The sequence below is a fragment of the Chiloscyllium plagiosum genome, chromosome 33 (assembly GCF_004010195.1).
Source record: "Chiloscyllium plagiosum isolate BGI_BamShark_2017 chromosome 33, ASM401019v2, whole genome shotgun sequence".
Lineage (NCBI taxonomy): Eukaryota > Metazoa > Chordata > Chondrichthyes > Orectolobiformes > Hemiscylliidae > Chiloscyllium > Chiloscyllium plagiosum.
The window spans coordinates 28921335-28944732 of NC_057742.1; the positions used below are offsets into that span (position 1 = coordinate 28921335).

The 23398-nt window shown below is 40.8% G+C and overlaps 1 protein-coding gene across 1 annotated transcript in view; it reads right to left on the reverse strand.

The window, feature by feature from the left end:
* moto (minamoto) overlaps positions 1-22372 on the reverse strand; it is a 77527-nt gene extending 55155 nt beyond the window's left edge. Inside the window, exons 1-3 of the mRNA XM_043674636.1 lie at positions 21162-22372; positions 10442-10567; positions 2136-2278 (exon numbers count right to left, since the gene is read on the reverse strand). Of these exons, the coding sequence (XP_043530571.1) occupies positions 2136-2278; positions 10442-10567; positions 21162-21167 (275 nt within the window). The 5' untranslated portion in view covers positions 21168-22372. The remainder of the gene's footprint in view (positions 1-2135; positions 2279-10441; positions 10568-21161) is intronic.
* Positions 22373-23398: the final 1026 nt, after the last annotated feature.

Consider the following 23398-nt stretch of genomic DNA (forward strand, 5'->3'; position numbering starts at 1 on the left):
TGACTTGTCCGGACTTGTCCTACCTGCCTATCTCCTTTTCCACCCATCCACTCCACCCTCTTCTCCCTGACCTATCACATTCATCCCCTCCCCCACTCACCTATTGTACTCTATGCTACTTTCTCCCCACCCCCACCCCACTCTAGCTTATCTCTCCACGCTTCAGGCTCTCTGCCTTTATTCCTGATGAAGGGCTTTTGCCCAAAACGTCGATTTCGCTGCTCCTAGGATGCTGCCTGAACTGCTGTGCTCTTCCAGCACCACAAATCCAGAATCATTCAAATCAGTATCCTGTTCCAGTTTTTTTCAGCATATCCTTTGATCCCTTTATCTCTGAGAACTATATCTATTTCTTTCTTGAAAACATTCAATATATTGGTCTCAACTGCTTTCTGTGGAAGAGAATTCCACAAGCTCATAGAGCTCCAGGTGAAGAAATTCCTTCTCATCTGAATCCTAAGTGGCCTCCCCCGTATCCTTAAACTATGATCCCTGATTCTAGACTGCCCAGTCATCAGGAATATTTACCCTGCATTTACCCGTCTAATCCAGTTAGAATTTTAAAGATTTCTAAGATTCCCCTCATTCTTCTAAACTCCAGCAAATACTGTGCTAACCAATCCAGTTTCTCTTCAGATGGCAGTCCTGCCTTCCCAGAAACTAGTATAGTAAACCTTTGTTGCACTCCCTCTATTACCAGAACATCCATTCTTAGAGGAGAATTAAATTACACACAATTGTGCAGGTGTGGTCTCACAAAGGACCTGTACATGTGCAGCAACACATCTTTGCTCGTGTACTCAAATCCTCTCACCATGAAGGCCAACCTATCATTTGCTTTCTTTACTGCCTGCTGCATCTTAGTTTTAGTGACTGGGGTACAAGGATACCAGGATCTCACTGTACCTCACCGTTTCTCAAAGTAATTTCCATTCAGGTTATAAACTGCCTTTCTTTTCTTGCTCCCGAAGTGGATAGCCTCACATTTATCCATATACTTCATCTACCATGCATTTTCCCACACATTCAACTTGTCTAAATCTAACTAAAATATCTCTGTACCTTCCTAACCAACTGTGTTGTCTGCAAACTTGGAGATATTACATTTAGCTCCCTCATCTAAATCATTAATATGTGTTGTGAATAGCTGAGGTCGAAGCACTGATCCAAGAAGTACCCAACTAGTCACTGGCTGCCATTTGGAAAATGACCTGTTTATTCCTGGTTTTTGTTTCCTGTCTACTAACCAGTATACTCACCATTCCAATCCTGTAAACTTCACGTTTATTCTCATATAAAAGGTGTATACTGCTATGACGATTTGTCTAGAAGTAAAAAACCTGCAAATGCTACAAGTCCTGACACAGGGTTATATTGACTTCTCCATATCCTGATGCTGCCTGGCTTGTTAGGTTCTTCCAGCTTCCTACATGACAATTTGTCCAGCTTTTCCTTTTTAGTTTGGAACAGTTATGTGCTTTTGATTCAGTAGCTCTTACAAAAGGTTCAAGCTGAAGGGAGATTTTGCAAAATTATTAGAAAAATTCTTATCTTCCACCCCAGTTTTGTGAATGAGTTTTCATACCCTGATCATGAATTCATATGTTCTATGATCACGACATTCACTCCAGTATTGGTTTAATCAAGTATTGAAAAAAATAACTTTAGATCCTATTTATAATATTCATAGGTTTCTATACTATTCCATTCTGATTGTAATGTTAATGTTTATCTCACTGACTAAATAGTGTGAAAATAAGTTTCACATAACTTATTTGAAGATCATTCTAGTGGCAATAAGGCAGAAATAGCAACTTGCAAAACATAATAAAATGATTACAGGTACAAATGTATTCTATTTTTAAAATAAGTTGATTTATCTCAAGTAAAACAAATAAAAAAAAACTCATTTGATAACCAAAGCTCTAGAGATTAAATGAATTAGTCATAGTCATAGAGATGTACAACATGGAAACAGACCCTTCAGTCTGCCTTGTGTGGAATAATGGCCTTCCCCAGCATGTGATAACTTATGACACTATCATGGTTTTAAAAATGACCTCAAAACACAAAAAATATCCGTGCACTGCATTTTTCTTTATATCATTAAATTTGGAAATAGATCATTCACATACCGATTAAGATTTTGAGACCCAGCGAGTTGCTTATAATCATCTCCAGATGTTGACCAAGGAACGTAAAACAAGGAGGAATCAGTGGTTGACACTGATGCAGTATAGGACGGATGTGAATCTATATTTTCTTCATATTGAGGTATCTACAGAGAATTCAGTTGCAAGATGAAAAATCTTAACACTTTTGAAATGCAATACTCTAGATTATAAATATTAGTCCTTCTAAAACTGTTTCAATTTGATTCTCCAAACAATTCTGGTTCAAATCAGGAAAGGTGTCCATTCAGCAAGATAGAGTAGCTTTAGTAGATGTACAAAACAACAATGTATATTTATAAAGCAGCTCAACTTAAAAAAAATCTTCCAAAGGGTTTCACAATAGTATTATAAAATAAAATATAACATTTACACCGATAACTGTTGGCAATTTTTACATCTTATGAATGCATTTTTAAAAATTGACAGGTTTGAAATTACAATTTCATAGAATGATCTAATTCTGTGCATTTGTTCTTTATGCCGGAAGAGTGAGAGAAACTTTCCTCGTCCCATTTCCTGTAGCAATGCGATGTTTCTTTACTATTCAAAACAGAATTGGATAATTTTCTGGAGGCTTAGATTGAACACATAGTAATGCATACTTCAGGATGTACAAGTGGAGTCCTGCTGGGATCTTAACTTTTTACAAGTTACAATGATTTAGATAAGGCAAGTCAAGGCATGACAGCTAAAATTGTAAATGACACAAAGATAGTTAGGAAAGTATGTTATGAAGGATAATCAAGGAAGTTGCATAAGGATATAGACAGACTTAGTGAATAAGCAAAAAATCTAGCAGATGGAATATAATGCAGAAAAATAAGAAGAATTTTAAAAAGCATTACTTAAATGGTGAATGACTGCAGAATTCCAAGGTGCAGTGAGAGTTAACAGCTCCAGTGCACAAGGCAAAAGTTAGTATGCAAGGAGTGCCACAAGGATCGGTGCTAGGTCCTCTACTTTTTGTCATTTACATAAATGATGTGAATGCAAGCAAAAGAGGTACAGTTAGTAAGTTTGCAGATGACACCAAAATTGGAGATCTAGTGGACAGCGAAGAGGGTTACCTCAGATTACAACAGGATCTGGACCAGCTGGGCCAATGGGCTGAGAAGTGGCAGATGGAGTTTAATTCAGATAAATGCAAGGTGCTGCATTTTGGGAAAGCAAATCATAGCAGGACTTATACACTTAATGGTAAGGTCCAAGGGTGTGTTGCTGAACAAAGAGACCTTGGAGTGCAGGTTCATAGCTCCTTGAAAGTGGAGTCGCAGGTAGATTGGATAGTGAAGAATGTGTTTTGTATGCTTTCCTTTATTGGTCAGAGTGTTGAGTACAGGGGTTGGCACGTCATGTTGCAGCTGTATAGGACATTGGTCAGGCCATTGTTGGAATAGTGCGTGCAATTCTGGTCTCCTTCCTATCGGAAAGATGTTGTGAAACTTGAAAGGGTCCAGAAAAGATTTACAAGAATGTTGCCAGGGTTGGAGGACTTGAGCTATAGGGGGTGGCTGAACAGGCTGGGGCTGTTTTCCCTGGAGCGTCGGAGGCTGAGGGGTGACCTTAGAGGTTTACAAAATTATGAGGGGCATGGATTGGATAAATAGACAAAGTCTTTTCCCCGGGGTCGGGGAGTCCAGACCTAGATGGCATAGGTTTAGGGTGAGAGGGGAAAGATATAAAAGACGCCTAAGGGGCAACTTTTTCACGCAGAGGGTGGTACGTGTATGGAATGAGCTGCCAGAGGATGTGGTGGAGGCTGGTACAATTGTAACATTTAAGAGGCATTTGGATGGGTATATGAATAGGAAGGGTTTGGAGGGATATGGGCCGGGTGCTGGCAGGTGGGACTAGATTGGGTTGGGATATCTGGTCGGCATGGACAGGTTGGACAAAGGGTCTGTTTCCATGCTGCATATCTCTATGACTCTAATAGCACAATCAAAAAGGTTAATGGGATGCTCTCCTTTATTACAAGTAGAATTGAACATTAAAGTAATAACAGTTATATAGGCCAATGGTGAGGCCACATCTCGAACACCAAGTATAGTTATGGTCTCTTTATTTAAGAAAGGATGCAAATGCATTAGAGGGGGTTCACTAGATTGATATCTTGAATGAGTGAATCATCTTCTCAGGATAGGCTGTACAGGTTGGGCAAAAGTGAAGACTGCAGATGCTGGAAACCAAAGTTGAGATCAGAATGGTGCTGGAAAAGCACAGCAGGAATTTCCTGATGAAGGGCTTTTGCCTGAAACGTTGATTTTCCTGCTCCTCGGATGCTGCCTGACCTGTTGTGCTTTTCCAGCACCACTCTGACCTGTACTGTTGGGCTAATTTCCAATTGAGTTGAGAAGAGTTTTGGATGATTTGCGTACAAGATCCTGAATGATCATGACAAGGTCATGAACAGCATGTCTCCTATTGTGGGCCAGTCCAGAACTAGAGGTACAGTTTTAAATTTAGGGGTCACCTTTTCAGGGTAGAGGTAAAGAGAAATGTTCTCTCTCTAGAAGCTGTTTGACTTTGGAACAGTGGCTCACTAGGTAGTAGAGGCAGAGTCATTGAATATTTTTAAGACCGAAGTACATAGATTCTTATTAGGCAGAGTTATCAGACTAGATGCAAAGTTGGAATCTGAAACAAACAGATCAGCCTGATCTTACTGAATGAGAGTAAGCTTCAGGAACTGAATGGTCTACTTCTACTCCTATTTCATATGTTCATATATTTAGGATATGCAGATATCACCACTATCTTTGAATCTGCAAACATTCCTTAAATAGTAAACAGGAGGTTGCCAATTTATGAATGTCTGACTTATGAATGCAATCCCAGACATGGGTAATTTTAAAGACCCAATACATGAACCTGTCCTATACTTACAAATGGCTGCTTTATATTAACCTGCATTGTGTTCAGACTTGTATATAAATCGACTTACTCAGGAAGCTCAACTAAAAAGGAACATAGTTTATTATTGAACAGCAAAGTACAGCCACTACTTATAGCCCCAGCTTGGGATAAACTGTTCTTTGTTTTCTGTTCTAATCAACCTGTTCACAGTTGCTATGAAATACCTCTGGGGCCCTTTCATGAAGCCAAGCTGATTCTGCTTGATTTTATAGAATTCCAAATGGTCTGTCTTATATCCTTTGAAACGGACTGTAACGTTCCCAGTGACAAGTGGTAAGTTATATGACTTAAGAGTTGCTTGTTCTTTTGCCTCCTCCCCTTTGAGCAAAGGTGTTTTACTGGCAGTCTTCCAATTCTCCAGAACCTTTCCAAAATCTGAGGATTCTTGGAAGATTATTACCAATACTTTGACTATCTCTGTCACTAACCTTTAATATCCTGGAGTCTTGGTACTAGTTCTTTAATCCCTTTCCCAGTCCACTTAACTCTGCCCTCATTACTTTCTAATTACTCTTATTTAAGCTCAGCGCGGTTGTTTCTAACTCAGGTTTCGCATTCTCAATCTGAATACTAAATCCTAGCTCTGGTAGAATATATGGTCACTCTTTTCTAAGGGATGTATTACACTTAAAGTTTATCAAACTTATATAATTGCACATAACTAGATCCAAAATAAGTCTGATCCCACATTGGATCCATAACATATTGTTCTACAAATCTTTTCCAGATATATTACGCATTATTCCTCACGGCAAATTTGATTGTCCCCATCTACATTAAGATTAAAGTCACCCATAATTAATATACTGCCTTTCTTACGTGCACTCTATATCTCCTCACTATTTCACTTTTGAGATAGAAACATTTGGCTGTTCTCTCCTTCATTTTCTGCTAGTTGGGAAATTTGTTAATGGGTTCAATAATGTGTAAAAGAAGCCTACTTTCACCATTCAATATATATAAACTGGGAAACATACTTTAAAGGTTGGTCTCATCAGGAATCTTCAAAATATGGCATGAGAGATTTGTGCAAAATTATCTTGTGGGATAATGGCTAACCCGATCAGTATTGTGGGCCAGACATAGCTGCTCAGCCCGGAAAAGCACCTGGTTAAATTCAAAATTATCCTGGGTGGGCAAATTATCTTGAAATTTGATCAACAATAAGAAAGTCATTTCACTTTGCTTCTATGTAGATATTATTGCACACAAATGTAATACTTACCACTAACAGCATACTGCAGCAGTCCAATAAGCTATTTTGTTAATCACACAACCGAATAATGTCACTTATGAGTTTCAGTGCCAGGTAACTACCAGGAATGTAGGCTGCATGTCCCAGCAATTGGTTGAGCAAATGAAAAATCATGTTCCTTTAAATTGCTTACAATAGGCTAAATATGACTTATACTAAACCAGGTAGGGCTTGTAAAATCCAAAACAATATATTTATGATTAGATGTGATTCCACAAATAGACATGTTGAATAATCCTCACTGCACTAATAACTACACTAACAAATAATTTAAGACAATTAAACTTGTGGTATAGCTTACTCACACTTGCTAAAAGCAACATGCCTTCATATGCAGGGAGCTGTTCTCTGCAACAAAAGTCCAAAGATGTGCAGGTTAGGTGGATTGGCCATGCTAAATTGCCCATAGTGTCCAGGGATGTGCTCGTTAGGTAAATTAGCTATGAGAAATGTGGGCGGGTGATCTGGGTGGTTTACTCTTCAGAGGGATGGTGTAGATTTAATGGGCTAAGTGGCTTGTTTCCACACTGTTGGGATTCTATGTTCAAGCTTCATACATTTTAACTACGCCAAACTGGGAGAAAATTATAGTTTCCCTGTTTTCTCCATAGCAATACCATACCTAGAGTCGACTTAGCAAACAATTTGCATCCCTTTGTTCTGTGGCATAAACTGTTATGATTGTTCGAAATTTACCATTCTTACACTGGTCAATGCAAGTCTGCTAGATGGCTGTTTTCACAAATTTAACTGCAAATTGTAAAGAGATCCTAAAAGCCATTGCTACACTTCACTGAATAAAACTGGGGTGATGGAATTCCTCAGGAAACAGTGACAGTTTATTTTCCAGATTTAGCAGCAGCTGCAAATAGAATCTATTTTACTGATCACTGATAACATGAACATTTAGGAAGTGAAATGGTATGTGGAAGTATAACTGAAACCTTAGTAAATGGCAGGTCAACAGTAAACTTCTTCAGTCAGTGAAATTTATGGATTGAGAAAGCAATGGAGGAGTTAAAATTAGGTCATATCAGGTACAAGAGATATTCAGGGCGGTATCAAGAAAGACGATATTAAAAGATAGGAAAGAACAAATAAATTTCCAGGAACAATTTACTAGTTGCATAAAGGAGAAATTTGCCTTCAACTCAGGTCACACAATTAGTCACAGATGTACAGTACAGAAACAGACCATTGGTCCAACTCGTCCATGTCAACCAGATATCCTAAATTAATCTAGTCCCATTTGCCAGCATTTGCACCATATCCCTCGAAACCATCCCTATTCATATACCAAAACAAATGCCTTTTAAATATTGTAATTGTACCAACCAGTACCTCCGGCAACTCATTCCATACATGTACCACTCTCTGCGTGAAATAGTTGTCCCTTAGGTCCTTTAAATCTCACCTTAAGCCTATGCTCTCTAGTTCTGGACTTTCCCCACCCCAGGGAAAAAAAGATCTTGTCTATTTACTCTATCCATGTCCCTCATGATTTTACAATCCTCTATCAAGGTTGCACCTCAGCCTCTGACGCTCCAGGGAAAACAGCCCCAGCCTATTCAGCCTCTCCCTATAGCTCAAATCCTCCAACTCTGGCAACATCCTTGTAAATCTTTTCTGAACCCTTTTAAATTTGACAACATCCTTCCGATAGGAGGGAGACCAAAACTGCACACTATATTCCAAAAATAGCTTAACCAATGTCGTGTACAAGCACAATATGACCTCCCAACTCATAAACTCAATGCCCTGACCAATAAAAGAAAGCATACAAAACACCTTCTTCACTATCCTATCTACCTGCGACTCCACTTTCAAGGAACTATGAACCTGTACTCTAAGGTCTTTTTGCTCAGGGCAGGGCTTTACCATTAAGTGTATAAGTCCTGCCCTGATTTGGCTTTCCAAAATGCTGCACCTTACATTTAACTGAATTAAACTCCATCTGCCACTCCTCAGCCTACTGGCCCATCTGATCAAAACTCCTTTGTACTCTGAGGTAACTTGATTTGCTGTTTACTTTTGGTGTCATCTGCAAATTATTAACTATACTTATGTTCACATCCAAATTATTTCATCATTTATGAAAAAGCAGTGGACCCAGCATCAAACCTTGTGGCACACTACTGGTCACAGACCTCCAGTCTGAAAAGCAATCCTCTACCACCACCCTTGATCTTCTACTTTCAAGCCAGTTCTATATCCAAATGGCTAGCTCTCCCTGTATTCCATGAGATCCAACCTTGCTAACCATGTCCCATGGGAATCAGGTATATTAGTCCCCTTCCAATTCAAGTACAATCCATCCTTCTTGTACAGGTCACTTCTATCCCAGATGAGATTCCAATGATGCAAAATTGTGAATCCTTCTTCCCTGCACCTGCTCCTCAGCCACACATTCATATGCTGTATCCTCCTATTTCTACCCTCACAACCTCGTGGCACCAGGTGTAATCCAGATAACCATCAAGCACCTCCTTTTGAAATTCTTGCCTAACTTCTATATTCTCTGTTTAGAATCTCATCCTTTTCCCTTCTTATGGTGCTGGTTCCATTGCGTACAATGACTCCTGCTAGTCCCTCTCCCCTTTGAGAATATTGTGCAGTCTCTTTGATCCGGGCACTAGGAAGGCAACACACCATTCTGATTTCTTGCTCACGGCTGCAGAAACATCTGTCTGTACCTCTGACTCGAGAGTCCCCTATCACAATCGATCGCTTGGATTCTGACATATCCCTCGCTACATTAGAGCCAATCTCGATACTACACACTTGGCTGTTCGTGCTACATTCCCCTGAGAGTCCATCACCCACTACATTTTCCAAAACAGCATACTTGTTTGAGATGGGGATTGCCACAGGAGACTCCTGCAATACCTGCCTCTCTCCCCTACCTTTCCAGGGGGTAACCCATCTACCTGACTGTATCTACAATTTTTCTCCCTTCCTATAACTGCCACCCATTACACCTCCTAGTTCCTGTAAATTCCTCACTACTTCTAACTACCGCTCCAACTGATCCATGCGATCTGATAGGATTCTCAACCAAACACGCTTACTGCAGATATAATCATCAGTAACACAGAAACTCTCCCTAATCTCTGGCATCCAACAGGAACAGCGCATCACTCTACTAAAGGCCATCTTGGTACCTTAATCCACAGACTCAGAAAATAGCACCTTCTAACTGCTCGAAAATATACTGCTCCAGACTAATGTAGTATTCATGTTTATGTTTTAAATTTTAATCTAGAGACAGATCTCAATAAAACAAATGATCAAAAAGAACCCACTCTACTCACTATTGCAGATTTACAGAAAAAAGCATGGTTACACTTAAAAACCAGGCACTTATCTGCTCCCATGCTGTGAACTCTCCTACACAGGTTCTTCCAAGGTCAGCTGTGAATTTTGTTGTTTGTTAATTTTTCACTCCGATGTCCAGAAATACTTGAACTCAAACAGCAAAAGCAGTAGCTGTGCAGAGTCACTGCTGTGTCAATCAGCAGTGTCTCTCTTTCTCTCACTGACATGTGGTCCCTGCCTTTGTCTCTCTTCCTACTTTTTAATGTGCCATTATTTTGATTTTATTCCCCAAAAGTTCCAAGATAATGCAACACTTATACAATAGTAATTTTGCTCCTGGAATTTGAGAAAATCAGCTCCAATACCTTCACTACCTCAAAAGGAGCAGCTCTTACAGCTACAATATTTTCCCATCTTCCATCTTGGATTACCCAGAATCTTTTTGAGTGCTACTTATGCTGTTAATGAATTTTACATTCGTATGGTGTGTTTACTGAGCAATTCATGTGCAATTCCAGCAAATTCTTAAGAATAATGGGAAGGGTAAGGGGCATCAACCAGCAATTTCTGAGGATTCACATTATCTCCTCTTCTAAGCTTACTGGTCAGTGTATGTATGCATCAGTCATGGACTTGCTATTACCATTACAGGAAGGTTCGATCCACCATCTCCATTTGAATTCCAGCGTGTAAAACTGTACAATTTTAAATGCTGTTTTTACAAAAGATACATTTTATTTGCATTCCAACTGAAGTTTAGAAAATAACATGCTATTCTTACCTGTGCTTTATAAGGACTGAAGAATGAATTGCAGTTGACCAATGCATCACTGAATACATCTGTCACTCTGCTGTTAGCATCAATACCATTGTAGTAACGATTCGCACTTTTCAGAATAGTTTTAGGCTGAAAAATGAAAGAAAGCCAATATGCCCTTTTGCCCTTGATATTATTTTAAAATTAGCAGTTGTTTTTAATTAGAGTGAAAAATATATTGAAAACCTAAGTCAAAAATAAAAAATGTTTGGGTCATGTACAATTAGCAAGGTATAATTTCCTACTTTCAGGTCTAACACTGTTTCCTTACATGTTCAGTAATAAGTGAACTATTATGTTTTACAAGATATGGCTGTCCCCCATTACCGTGATTTTCCTTCTAGGTCACTTGCTGACAATTTACATCATTGAGAAGCTGGGAGGTGACATTCATTGCTTGGACTATCCCTTTCTATCCACTTGGAACATGCTCATTATAACCTTCATCGTATGAGACTAAACATTTGAACTGTCAGATTTTAACCAACGATACTTTCAATTTGAGACTTGGTGCAGTATAGAGCCACTAATCAAGACAGAAACCTAAATTCTTTAAAATAGAAAACCACTAAGTTGCTGTATTTAGTTTAGCACTGCAGCAATAATGTAATGCAATCCAAACTGGAGCTCACAATAAGAGGTACAAATGTTTAGAAACCAATAATATTAAAATCATATTAACATGGACATTTTGAATATAAAAGGTGTGTCAGTGGTGCCCAGAGAGCACCTATGACAGAGAATCTGAGTTAATACTGCAGATCAATAAAAACAACTTGTAGATGTAATGCTTGACCTGTTAGCTATTTTCAGCATGTTGTATTTTCATTAATTTCCAGCAACCACAATTTTTTCAGTTTAAATAATTATCACTTTCAAAATCCAATTAATTTAAATACTCCTAATATGCTCTCTTGTCGTCACAGGATCGTTAGGTGAAGAGGCTATTTAGCCCATTGTCTTGGTCTCCATTATTTTTGATCATGCCTCTGAGGCAACATCGCTATGCATGAACAATTAAACAACAACTATGCACACGAAACAACTCTGTATTTCTACTGTCCCAAGGCAAAGGGAAGATGATCTCTGAAGAATTGGATACTTGTCTGGGAATAGCAAGATTTCCCCACTCTCCATTATATCTGGGAAATGAGCCTAATTTTAATTTATTGTACCAAGCCTTATAATTGTAGACAATGGAATGTCGAATGCTTCAGCTATCTTTCAAAACGGAGCACTTACAATAATAATTCAAATAAAGATAAGCATTTACAGTAATAGTAGGTTATAGATCTTTTATAAATCAACATTCCAAAAGTTTTGAGTGAACAGAATGTAGTTGTTACATTCTGTGGCTACAAAGGAAAGTCAGAAGCTGATGATTCGATGAGAAGTAAGCCACCTTTTCACTTCTCAGAGCCTTGCCACAATAGACACAACATATGATAGGATATCTCTCTAAAGGTCTGAATGAGTTCAGCTCCAACTTTCAAAGTTCAACGTCATCCAGCACCAAGCAGTCTACTTGGCTTGACACCTAACAACCATGTTCAACATTCACTTCCCTATTGCTGGTACATTGAATATGATGTACCATCCAGAGCATGCATTGCAACAACTTGTGAAGTGTCCTTCAAGAGCAGCTTCCAAGCCTATGACGTTCGCTGGAATAACTGCAGCTCATTATGATGATGTTCCCATATATAAAATTCAACGTCAACTCACTCAGCAAACTGATTTTTGATTTGATTTATTAAGTCACATGTACTTAAGTACAATGAAAAGTTCTGTTTGTATATTATGATCTGCTGTACTGCATACAAAGACACAAAGCTCAGACTGACTAACCAGAGCAAGGAATACAAAGTTATGGCTACAAAGAAGGTACACAAAAAGCAAATCAACATTAGATTTGAAATTTGAGAAGTCCATTCAGAAGTCTAATAAATAGCAGGGATGAAGCTGTTCTTGAACATGTTGGTACATATTGAATTGGCTTTATTGTTCTTGTTTCTTGAAGTTGATGGTCAGCTCTTCAGTTTTGCTGATATTGAGGGAGAGATTGTTATCTTTGCACCATGTCAGCAAGCATTCTCGCTCATTCCTGTATTGTCTCATCATTGTTTAATATCTGGCCTACAATGCTGGTGTCATCAGCGAACTTTTAGATGCAGTTCAGATGAAACATGGGATCATAGTCAGGAGTGTACAGGGAGTAAAGTAGGGGTCTGAGTATGCATCCTTATGGGACCTGGGTGTTCAGGGTTGTCATGAAAGAGTGCTGTTGTCTATCTTTGTTCATTGTGGTCTGTGGGTCAGGAAGGAGAAAGTGAGGACTGCAGATGCTGGGTCAGGAAGTCAAGGATCCAGCTGCAAGGATGGAGCAGAGGCCTGGGTCTCAGAGTTTTGAAGCTAGTTTAGTTGGGATTGTAGTGCTGAAGGCTGGTTTGTAGTTAATAAGCAGAAGCTTGACAAAGGTATTCTTATGATTCAGATGCTCAAGGGAGGGTGTAAGGCTAGGGAAGTGGGATCTGTTGTAGACCCGTTGTGTTGGTAGGCAAGTTACAATGGAACGAGGCAGACTGGGAGACTAGAGTTGATAGGAGCCACAACTAACTTCTCGAAGCACTTCATTATTATGGAGGTTAGAGCCTCTGGGCAGTACTCATTGAAAAGCACTGCATGTGTTTTCTTTCATACTGGGATGATGGTGATCTTCTTGAAGCAGGTGGCGACTTCAGATTGTAGCAAGGAGAGGTTAACGATGTCAACGAATACTCCCAGCATTTGGTCTGCACAGGATCTGAGTGCACAACCAGGGACTCCATCTGGCCCATTAGTTTTAGCACTGCTGCCTCGCAGCGCCAGAGACCTGGGTTCAATTCCCGACTCAGGCGACTGACTGTGTGGAGTTTGCACGTTCTCCCCGTGTCTGCGTGGGTTTCCTCCGGGTGCTCCGGTTTCCTCCCACAGTCCAAAGATGTGCAGGTTAGGTGAATTGGCCATGCTAAATTGCCCGTAGTGTTAGGTAAGAGGTAAATGTAGGGGTATGGGTGGGTTTCGCTTCGGCGGATCGGTGTGGACTTGTTGGGCCGAAGGGCCTGTTTCCACACTGTAATCTAATCTAATCTAATCTAATCTTTTCCACGTGTTAGTTCTCAAGAAGGTCATCTGACATTTGCAGTGGTGACTAAGGGAACAGTTACACCCGGACTGTTGGGGCAGGTGACACCGTTTCACTGACTATTTGCTTGAACTGAGCCTAAAAAGCATTGAGCACATCAGAGAAGGATGCTTTTTGTCACCTATCCTGTTCTACTTCATTTTGTAGCCTGTTATGTCATATAGGCCTTGCCAGAGACGCTGGATGCCCATTTGGCTAGTTTGGGTCTCTAACTAAGTCTGGTATTGCCTTTTCGCATCTCTAATGGCCTTGCGGAGGACATATCTGGATTCCCTGTAAAGGTCCATGTCATTTGACTTGAACACCACAGGACTGGTATTCCACAGGCAATAGATCTCCCAGTTCATCCAACGTTTCTGGTGGGGGAACATACTGATTGTCTTCTTTGGTAAACAGTCCTCTATACACTTGCTAATGAAGTCCGTGACGATGGTGGCATTCTCGTCTAGAGTGGCTGCCGAATTCATGAATGTGGACCAGTACACCAAAAAATCTCGCAGAAGATCTTCCACTGACTCAGACCAGCATTTTACTACTTTCTGTCCTGGTCCTCATGTTTTGATTATTTGTAAGCTCGGAATATTGGAAATATATCAGTCTTTGGGCCAAAGTTGTATAAATGATTATCTAACAGAGCTATGAATGTATCCAACTCCCAATGAATCTGCTACATCTCCACTATCCTGACATATCCTGCAAAGTATTTATGTAAAAAAAAGTTGTGAAATATTTTATATAAGGAATCCTGCAGTTAAACTGCAGCTGCTACTTAGAAAACTCATTTTCCTCTGATGTTGATATCTTAAGCAACCTAACACAGAAGTTACAAAATATATTGGCCAAACCTGAGAATAAAACACAAATCTACAATAAAGTATTGTATCTTTATTGAGCTTAGCCACTCAAAAAAACTCACCTGGGTCAATATCAACGTTGTCAAGACATTCTGATATTTAAAAAAAAATCTGAGTATTACCCTAATATAGCAGGTGATATATTTGCCTAGGTTGTATAATATTTAATGGACAACCCATCAGTGTTGATAACAAGGGGTATAGAAAACAAGACATGTCAGCAATGAGATACCCTTTCATCTAATTTTATTGCCTGTGTGCTCAGGGGCAAATATCTAAGTGTGGAAGCCTAGATTTTGTTCCTTAAAGATGAACCTTCCGAACCTCTAGTAAAGATGATGAATGTTGGTGTAAGAATAAGGCAACCTTGGGTCCTTTTTGACCGATCATTTACATGGACACACTACCTGATTAATTACTACCTTAAAATGTCTACTAATTAGAAAACTGGTTCAGAGTTCAAAATCAGGAAGCAAACTCCTGGAAATTGAAAATCACAGTAAAGCCATTTCTTCTATAAGCTAGGTACACTCGTTTGAATTCTGCAGACCAGGTAAGACCGTGTATCTCACTAGTATCATTTCTAGTACCAGTTGTGGAACTTAAACATATAGAGCTGACACTGCTACCAAAATGCATATATTCTTTGATGGTGTTATTTCTGAATTAAGGATCAATCCTGTTGTGCTTCCTTCCGGAACAAAACATCACTGATGAAACTACAAGCCCTCAATGGACATAAGAAAGTTTTACATTATAACTGGGCATATCAGTATGCAGTTCATCAGCAAAATACCATGTGAAATCAAAGTAATGTTGTATCAATAAAATTTATGACCCTCAAGCAGCTCCTCCATTTTTTCACAAAAACTCAATTTTCAAGTGGAATAATCTGTGCTAACACTCTTGAAAATTTGGCAGCTACGTAGAGTTGCAGATGACAATCCATGAGAAAATTGATCATTTAGGAGTTACTGCAGTTTAGAAGTTAAAACAAGATTTTAGATCAACAGAAGAGATTTGTTATGAAAACAAATCTTGAAATGCTCTATATTTATAAAATCCACTCAGAAAAAAAGCCGTAGTAGTCCATAAATCAATTGTTTATTTTCAGTTTGACATCATTTGCTGCTGCCTTACGCTGGCAATGTAGCATCTTAACAATAGTTACTGAACTCTTACGTTTGAGATGTAACAGAAAATCAACTGAAGCATGATCAAAATGGATAAATGTAATTAAATTGCTGCTTATGAATGTCTATTCAGATTTCTCAAGAAGCAGGGAGAAAGTAGAACGAATTCTAAAAAAAATAATGAAACTTGGAGTCCTTATAAGACCCTGTGTAGATGCCTCATCCTGGAGGAACCCTAGTTAATTAACCTTACTGTCTGATCAATAGCTGCTTTGTTAATTCTTCAAATTCATTGTCAGTCTCCTCTTCCTCGAGGAAAGACGAGTTGATTTTGACAACTTCTGAAGTTTGAACTAACACCAAAGTTTGTTCGACAACTATTATAGTAGTAATATTTACAATGAGTTCCTATAAAGACGTTGAAATTTTTAAGCATCAATTCCTCAGAGATACCATAAAGAGAGGCCCTATGAAATCAGCACATTGAGCAAAACAAACTGAAAGTAGTTAAAAGTATGAAATGAGATGCAGGTCAGTAACAATTTTGCTCTAATCTATTATGACCACAGTGTCCAAACTTTAATGCATTGCTGTCCCTAATCTGTACAGAATGACTGGGAACCGATGATGTGTAGTGACCACTTATTACCTTAGTAATTCTGGTCATTGCCAGTGTTAGGTGCAAACTCCATAGTTTCAATGTTGAGATGGTTGAGGACTACTATTGCTCTTTATGAAAAAATTCCTCTGTAAAGAAAAGCAGTTTTTACAGAAAAAATTAGTTGCCAATAACAATGCTTAACATTGGCAAAATTTGGCACTAGGAGTTGTGTTCTACAGAGATATTCCCCTGCAGTAATTAAGCAATAAATACAGCTTAAACATTCTCCATTGTTGACAGTATAATCAAAATCCCTTCAGGACAGGTCTGTAAGCAATGTAGCATTACTGCAGTGTGACAATGATAAGCTCAGTATCTGAACAGCTCAGATAACATAGACCAAGATGAAGTTCTTGAGAAGATTTGTCACTCAGGTTGCGGATGAGGTTGTTGACTTGCTCGCTGAACTGTTGTTTGTTTACAGACTTTTCATCACCATACTAGTTAACATCACCAGTCCGCCTCCACTGAAGCACTGGTGTTCTGTCCCACTTGGCTGAGGTGGGTGGTATCATTTCCGGTTTTCTTAGTGGTTAGTACGCGAGGTCTAACTCTACATGTTTGTTAATGGAGTTCTGGGTTGAGTGCCAGGCCTCCAGAAATGCCCATCTATATCTTTGTTTGGCTTGTTCTAGGACAGATACATTGTCCACGTATATGGACACAAGTGGTAGTTGAACATGTTTATTGGTGGCGAGTTGGTGTTTATATACCCTGATTGCTAGTTTTCTTCTGGTTTGCCCTATGTAGTATTTGTGGCAGTCTTTACATGGTATTTTATATATAATGTTAGTTCTGTTAGTTGTGGGTACGGGATCCTTTTGCCATGTTACCTAGGGGTCAGGGTAGTTTGGTGGTCATTTCCAATATGCCCTTGATGTGTGGCAGGGTGACCCATGTATCCATAAGTGTTGTATCTTCTGGCTGTGGCCTGTGGTGTAGGCACTGGTGGACTATCCTTGGATGGATGTAGGTTTGCTCGCTGAGCTCAATCTTCTCAAAACTCACGAGGACTATCCTTTTTGAGTAACCATAGTTTTTGAAGATGCTGTACACGTGTTCTTCGTTGACTGTGCGCAGCTCCAGGACGGAAAAGGTGTGACAGCACGCTTGAGCAATATTCTGCTGCAGTTGAGTTTGTGGGTGTTGGGATGGTTGCTGTCGTAGTCGAATACTTGATTTGTATGGGTGGCCTTCCTGTATATGCTGGTCTTGCGTTCAACCTTTCCTGGATGTAATGGGTGGGTTGTTATTCTCTTCTTCCTTGGTGAATTTTATGCTGGTGAGGATGTTGTTTATGAGTTGATGGGTTTCTTCCAGTTGAGCGCATTTGGTAATGACAAAGGTACTATCCACATAGCGGATCCAAAGTTTAGACTGGATCATGGGAAGGGCTAGCCATTCTAGTCTTTGCATTAAAGCTCCCTCACATCCCGCTTCTATGGCTTCCCCAAGACTCACAAACCAGAAGTCCCACTCAGACCCATAGTTTCACTTCCAGGCACACCGACATACAAGCTGGCAAAAAAAACTGCAACGGAGACTGAAACACCCAGTAAACAGCTCAACCCATTCCATCCACTCTGCCCAAGAATTCCTCATCAAGGACACCAGAATAGAGGAGGATGAGATTATGATCTCTTTCGACATGACTGCACTATTTACCTCCATAGACATTTCCCAAGCTAGGGAAATACTAGCCTTGCTACTAGACGAAGCAGTGATGCAGACACGCAACAACACTAAAGACAGCACACTATTGGATCTGTGCCTCATGACTCACTTCATTTTCAATGGCCAGGTATACAGAACAATCTCGATTATATGAACGAGACGGGTGGGGAGTATTTGGTTTGGGTAACGGATAACGTCTTTACGGGACCTTGAGATTTTGTGCGGAGAACCGAGGTTGTTCTGTACAGACAAATCAACACAATACACATAGGATCACCAATAAAAATTAACAGCAGAAGCTGCAATGTTCTTCTCACTATCCAGCCTACACTTTGGATCCACCATGTGGATGACACTTTTGCCACTATCAAATGTGCTCAACTGGAAGAAACCCGTCAACTCAAACAACACCTTCATCAGCATAAAATTCACCAAAGGAAGAGAACAATAATCCACTTCCCTTCCTGGAATACTAGTCACACGCAAGGTCAATGATCAGATCAAATACTCAATGACAACAGTAACCATCTCAACATCCACAAACGGAGCTGCATCAAAACATTGCACAAGTGAGCAGTAACACACTGCAGCACCCTGGACCTGCGCAAAGCCAAAGAACACCTATATGGTGTCTTCTAAAACAATGGTTACCCAAAAAACACAGTCTGCCAGTACCTACAGAACAGGAAGGCACAACACGTTAGGATACATGGGTCACCCTACTACACATCGAGGACATATTGGAAACGACCAAACTACTCCAACCCCTAAACTGTCATGGTAGCACTATGACAGCTACTGACGAGTATAAAGGATCCCATACCCACAACTAACAGAACCAATGCTATATACAAAATACCATGTAAAGACTCCACAAATATTACATATGGTTATGGTTTGCCCTAACAGTGGCTCAGTGGTTAGCACTGCTACCTCACAGCACCAGGGTCCCAGGTTCAATTCCAGTCTTGGGTGACTGTCTATGTGGAGTTTGCACATTCTTCCTGTGTCTGCGTGGGTTTCCTCCGGGTGCTCTGGTTTCCTTCCGTCCAAAGATGTGCATGTCAGGTGAATTGGCAATGCTAAATTGCCCATAGTGTTTGGTGCATTAGTCAGAGGAAAGTGGGTTTGGGTGGGTTACTCTTCGGAGGATCGGTGTAGACTTGTTGGGCCTAAGGGCCTATTTTAACACTGTAGGGAATCCAATCTAAAACTAACCATCAGGGTACAGAAACACCAACTAAGAGACATGATCAACTATCATTTGTGTCCATACACATGGAAAAAGGACACCAATTCAACTAGGACAACAGGAGTTCCTCGAGCCCTGGCACTCAACCCAGACCCCATATACCAAGCACTAAAAAACAAATCCACCCACCTCAGTAAACCAGGACAGACACCAACACTTCTGATAATGAAACAACTTCAAACAAAAATTACCAGCCCAGCGAGCAGGTCGACAGCCTCAGAGATCAAGACATTTTATTAATAGGATGATAGGGAGTGGTATATAAGGTATGCAAATGAATAAAATGGAACAATATGATCATTTGTTACCACTGCAGTTCATTTTCTACAATAAAATGCTGATTAGCACTTTAAAGCCTGGGTTGTGAGAACAGACTAAGGATAGTGTGTTATTTAGAAACTTAGGTTCTAATGGACATAAGTATAATAGCTTTAAGTTTGGTTTGCATTTTAATATTGTGTGGGTCAAGGAGGAAAGGACTTAGTTTTACTTGAGTTCTGGCAGTGGTTTCAGGATTCCTGAAGAAGGGCTTTTGCCCGAAACGTCGATTCTCCTGTTCCTTGGATGCTGCCTGACCTGCTGCGCTTTTCCAGCAACACATTTTCAGTTCTGGCAGCGGTGCCAGGATCTCATAAGGATTTCCAAGCCTTCAAATGCTTCTGGTCAGAGGCCAACAACTCCAGAACTCCATAGTAGCATAGCACAAATTATCTCCAGTCCCTCTATCATGCACACTTTTCTGCTGAAGGACCACACTCCAGACACTAGTTAAACAGCCAGCCAAGGCTTTCCTGTACCGCCCAAAATAGGTGCAGCCCAGATAAGGATGAAGTCCTGAAAGATGCCTTCAATGTACCTTTTCAGCAAAAGGTATGTATTTCACCAAGCAAGAAAATTATATTGACTAGTGTAGCGGCCTTGCGGTGGTGGTGTCGTCGCTAAACCTGAGCCATAAAGTCCAATTTCAATCTCCACTTGCCTTGCAGGCGACACCACAGGATCGATTAAAAACAATATACTTCAAGACAACACGTAGGGTTGTTTATTAACATATCGTCTTGACAAAGAAAAACCACGATAAATCGAACCAGATAGAGAAGAAACAAAATACTTCCGACACGAAAGGCCTGAAATTTAAAAGAAAGCACTGGGAAAATCTCAGCAGTCCTCAATCTCTGGGGAAGCGAAAAGAAAATCACGTTTTCAGTCCCACGTGACTGCTTCATAACCACGTGACCCTCGAGCGAGTTCAAGAGGTCAAAGCAGCAGTTTTTTCCCCCTCTCCGCGCATGCTCAGCTTGAAGGGCTGGAAGCGATAGACTCCCGAGGGTGAGCACTGGGTGGCTCCTTACAGCAGGGGAAAAAAAACACAAAACACGTTGGTTTCTCAAAAATAATTTCTATTCTCCTTCCTAGTAAATTGAAAGTTAAACTAAAAGGCGTCGCCCCCACCCCCCACCATCCACTTCCATAACATGCGTCCAGTTCGTCGAGGATCGGTAACTCACACCTCCCGTGGGCGGGGAGGAAGAGACCAAACGTTTCGTCGTTTTAAACTACCCCGAATTTATCCGTTCGATGCATAAGCTTTCGTTAAAATTTCCACGACATGCGTAGCCTAAATTTAAACCCTCATAATTCCTCCCGCGCTGACATCGAGGCTCAATGCTGGGAAGTGCACAATGCGCTGTAATTTAAAAAGAATGTTTACGAGGAGGTTTCGAAAATAACGACGCCGCGAGTCAACCAAAAAAAGCCGGCTGTGTTGGCCTCCCCTACAGTGGAAGGCTTGACAATGTTGTGAGAAATAATGCCAAAGTCGAAACTGCGTCCACATAAGTTGCCCTTCCCCAGCAAGCTGGTGTTAAATTTACGAGGTTGGAACATTTACATTAAGCTGTAATAAAGCCATCCCTGCTATCTCACCTCCATGGATCCCCAGATTTGTTTCGCCTCAGTTGGAAGTAGCTTTTCCTCGAGCAGGGAAGAGGGGTCAGGTATGGTTCACGAGTAGTTTGGGGTTCGATGCCGGAGTTGCCCATCTGCTGCCCGCTTCCCCCTCCGACCCTCTCTGATTTTGCCCCCTCACTGACTGACGGCCGCGGACCGTTGATCGCTTCGCCAGCTCGCGCACACGCGCCGAACGGACGACCGAACCTCGCGCCCCTTCCCGCCCTCGGCGCGAGCAGTCCGTCGCATTGGTCCAATCGGAACCTTGGGGTGGGGTCGGTGAGCGCGAGCCGCCTCTCTGGGCCTTGCCGAGAGGAGGAGGGGGGGGAGGGGGGAAAGCGCACGAAGCGAGCTCGAGCTCCAGCTGAGAAGGGGAGGAGAATGAGCTCAGGCTTGAAAAGTGCGGGGCGCGAGGGAGGCAGTTTGTTCTCCACCCCCCCCCCCCCCAGAAGAGAGGGTCAGGGAGGCTGGGCCTCCTCCTATTGATTGAGGGACTAAGCCCGCCCCCTTCTTTGTGACACGGCGGCACGAGGTGCGGACCCTGTAATGACTCCGCCTCTTCGCGAGGTAAGAAATCGCCCGACTGTTGGAAAGAGCTTCGAGTTTTGTCAGAAGTGAATCCGTTCCACATCTCTCCAGGCCATCCGAGTTAAACCCGTTTGGAAAACAATGAAGTTGCTGCACCGGATTCTTTCTACGTAGTACGCATGCCGAACCAAGGAAAAACAAAACTGTAAAATCATTTTGGAGCTCAGGTGACAATCAAGATCAAGACTTCTTAGTTTAAGTTTGGGATTGAATTTATTACTCCCTTCTCTGGGGGCTTTTCTTATTAAAGATTTTCTAGGCGTAGTTCTTTATTACGTTCAGAAACGCTTTGCTATGTGGGCGAATAGACCTTCTAAAACATGACCTTTTCAAAAATCAGAATGATGGGGTAACCCGTTGCTTCCACAATTTCTTCTCTATCTTCGCCAAGTAATACGCTAACACAACTGAAGATCTCCTTCATGTGTAATAATCTGTATGTTGCACGTGTGTTTGTACACCGCCTTTTCCCCTTCAGTGAAGTAGTAAACAGGTGACAGGTCCAACTGCCTGCCCGCCCTCCCAAATTTAATTGTGAAGTTTGTGAAAACAAAATTTCACAAGGAGCTTTCAGTTTACTACCCAATTGGTCAATTAAAATCACCCCACGTCATTTTATTTGATTCTAAATGGTAAAAGGTTTCCATTTAATGCTGTTACTCGTTTGTATAATACTCTTGTTTTTACTCCTTCCACGAGAGCTGTAATTGCCTTAAATCATTCTTTGAAAATGTCCACATCAACTTGTATTCAAACAGCTTAATTAAATAACTAATGTGCTCAAAAATAGCTGATCATGAAATTGAATCAGACCATGTTTGTTTGAACGTCGCTTAGCGTATCCCACAGACTTTACAGACAAAACTTAATAACTGGCAGCTAGAAGTTCAAGTCAAGATCAGGGTGGTGCAGGAAAACCACAGCAGGTCAGGCAGCATCTGAGGAGCAGGAAAATAGACGTTTCGTTGCTGCTCGAAACATCGATTTTCCTGCTCCTCGGATGCTGTCTGACTTGCTGTGGTTTTCCAGCACCACTCTAATCTGCAGTCCTCACTTTCGCCTAGCTAAAAGTTAAAGGCAGCCATATGAGTAACAATAGATTAAAATAATTCTGTTAACCCTTTCCCAAACTGCAATGTGTTTCTTGATGCATCCCATGTGAGCTCAATAAAATATGGGAAATAAATCAACCACACAAACAAAAATAGTAAAAACAAACTGTTAATGTTGGAAATCTGAACCAAAAATAGACATTGGTGGAGAAACTTTGTAGGTCTGGCAGCATCTATGGAGAGAAAGCAGAGGCAACATTTCGGGTCCAGTGACCCCTCTTTAGAACTGACCTCTACTTACCCTAAAATCTATGAGTAACCAACTGGTCCTTAATGCATCCTTTAGTTCATGTGGTGGTGTCTATAGAACATTACGGCGCAGTACAGACCGTTCGGCCCCCGATATTGCGCCGACGTTGTGTAGTGTAATGTCTCTAGGCCAAACATCCAGACGTCTCGACCAATGCTGTGGGAACAGGAGTTCAAATTCCATCATGAATTCTGATGAAATTTAAATTTAACCGATGCAGAAAGTTTACAATTGAAAGGCAATCTCAGAAATTGTGCCATGAT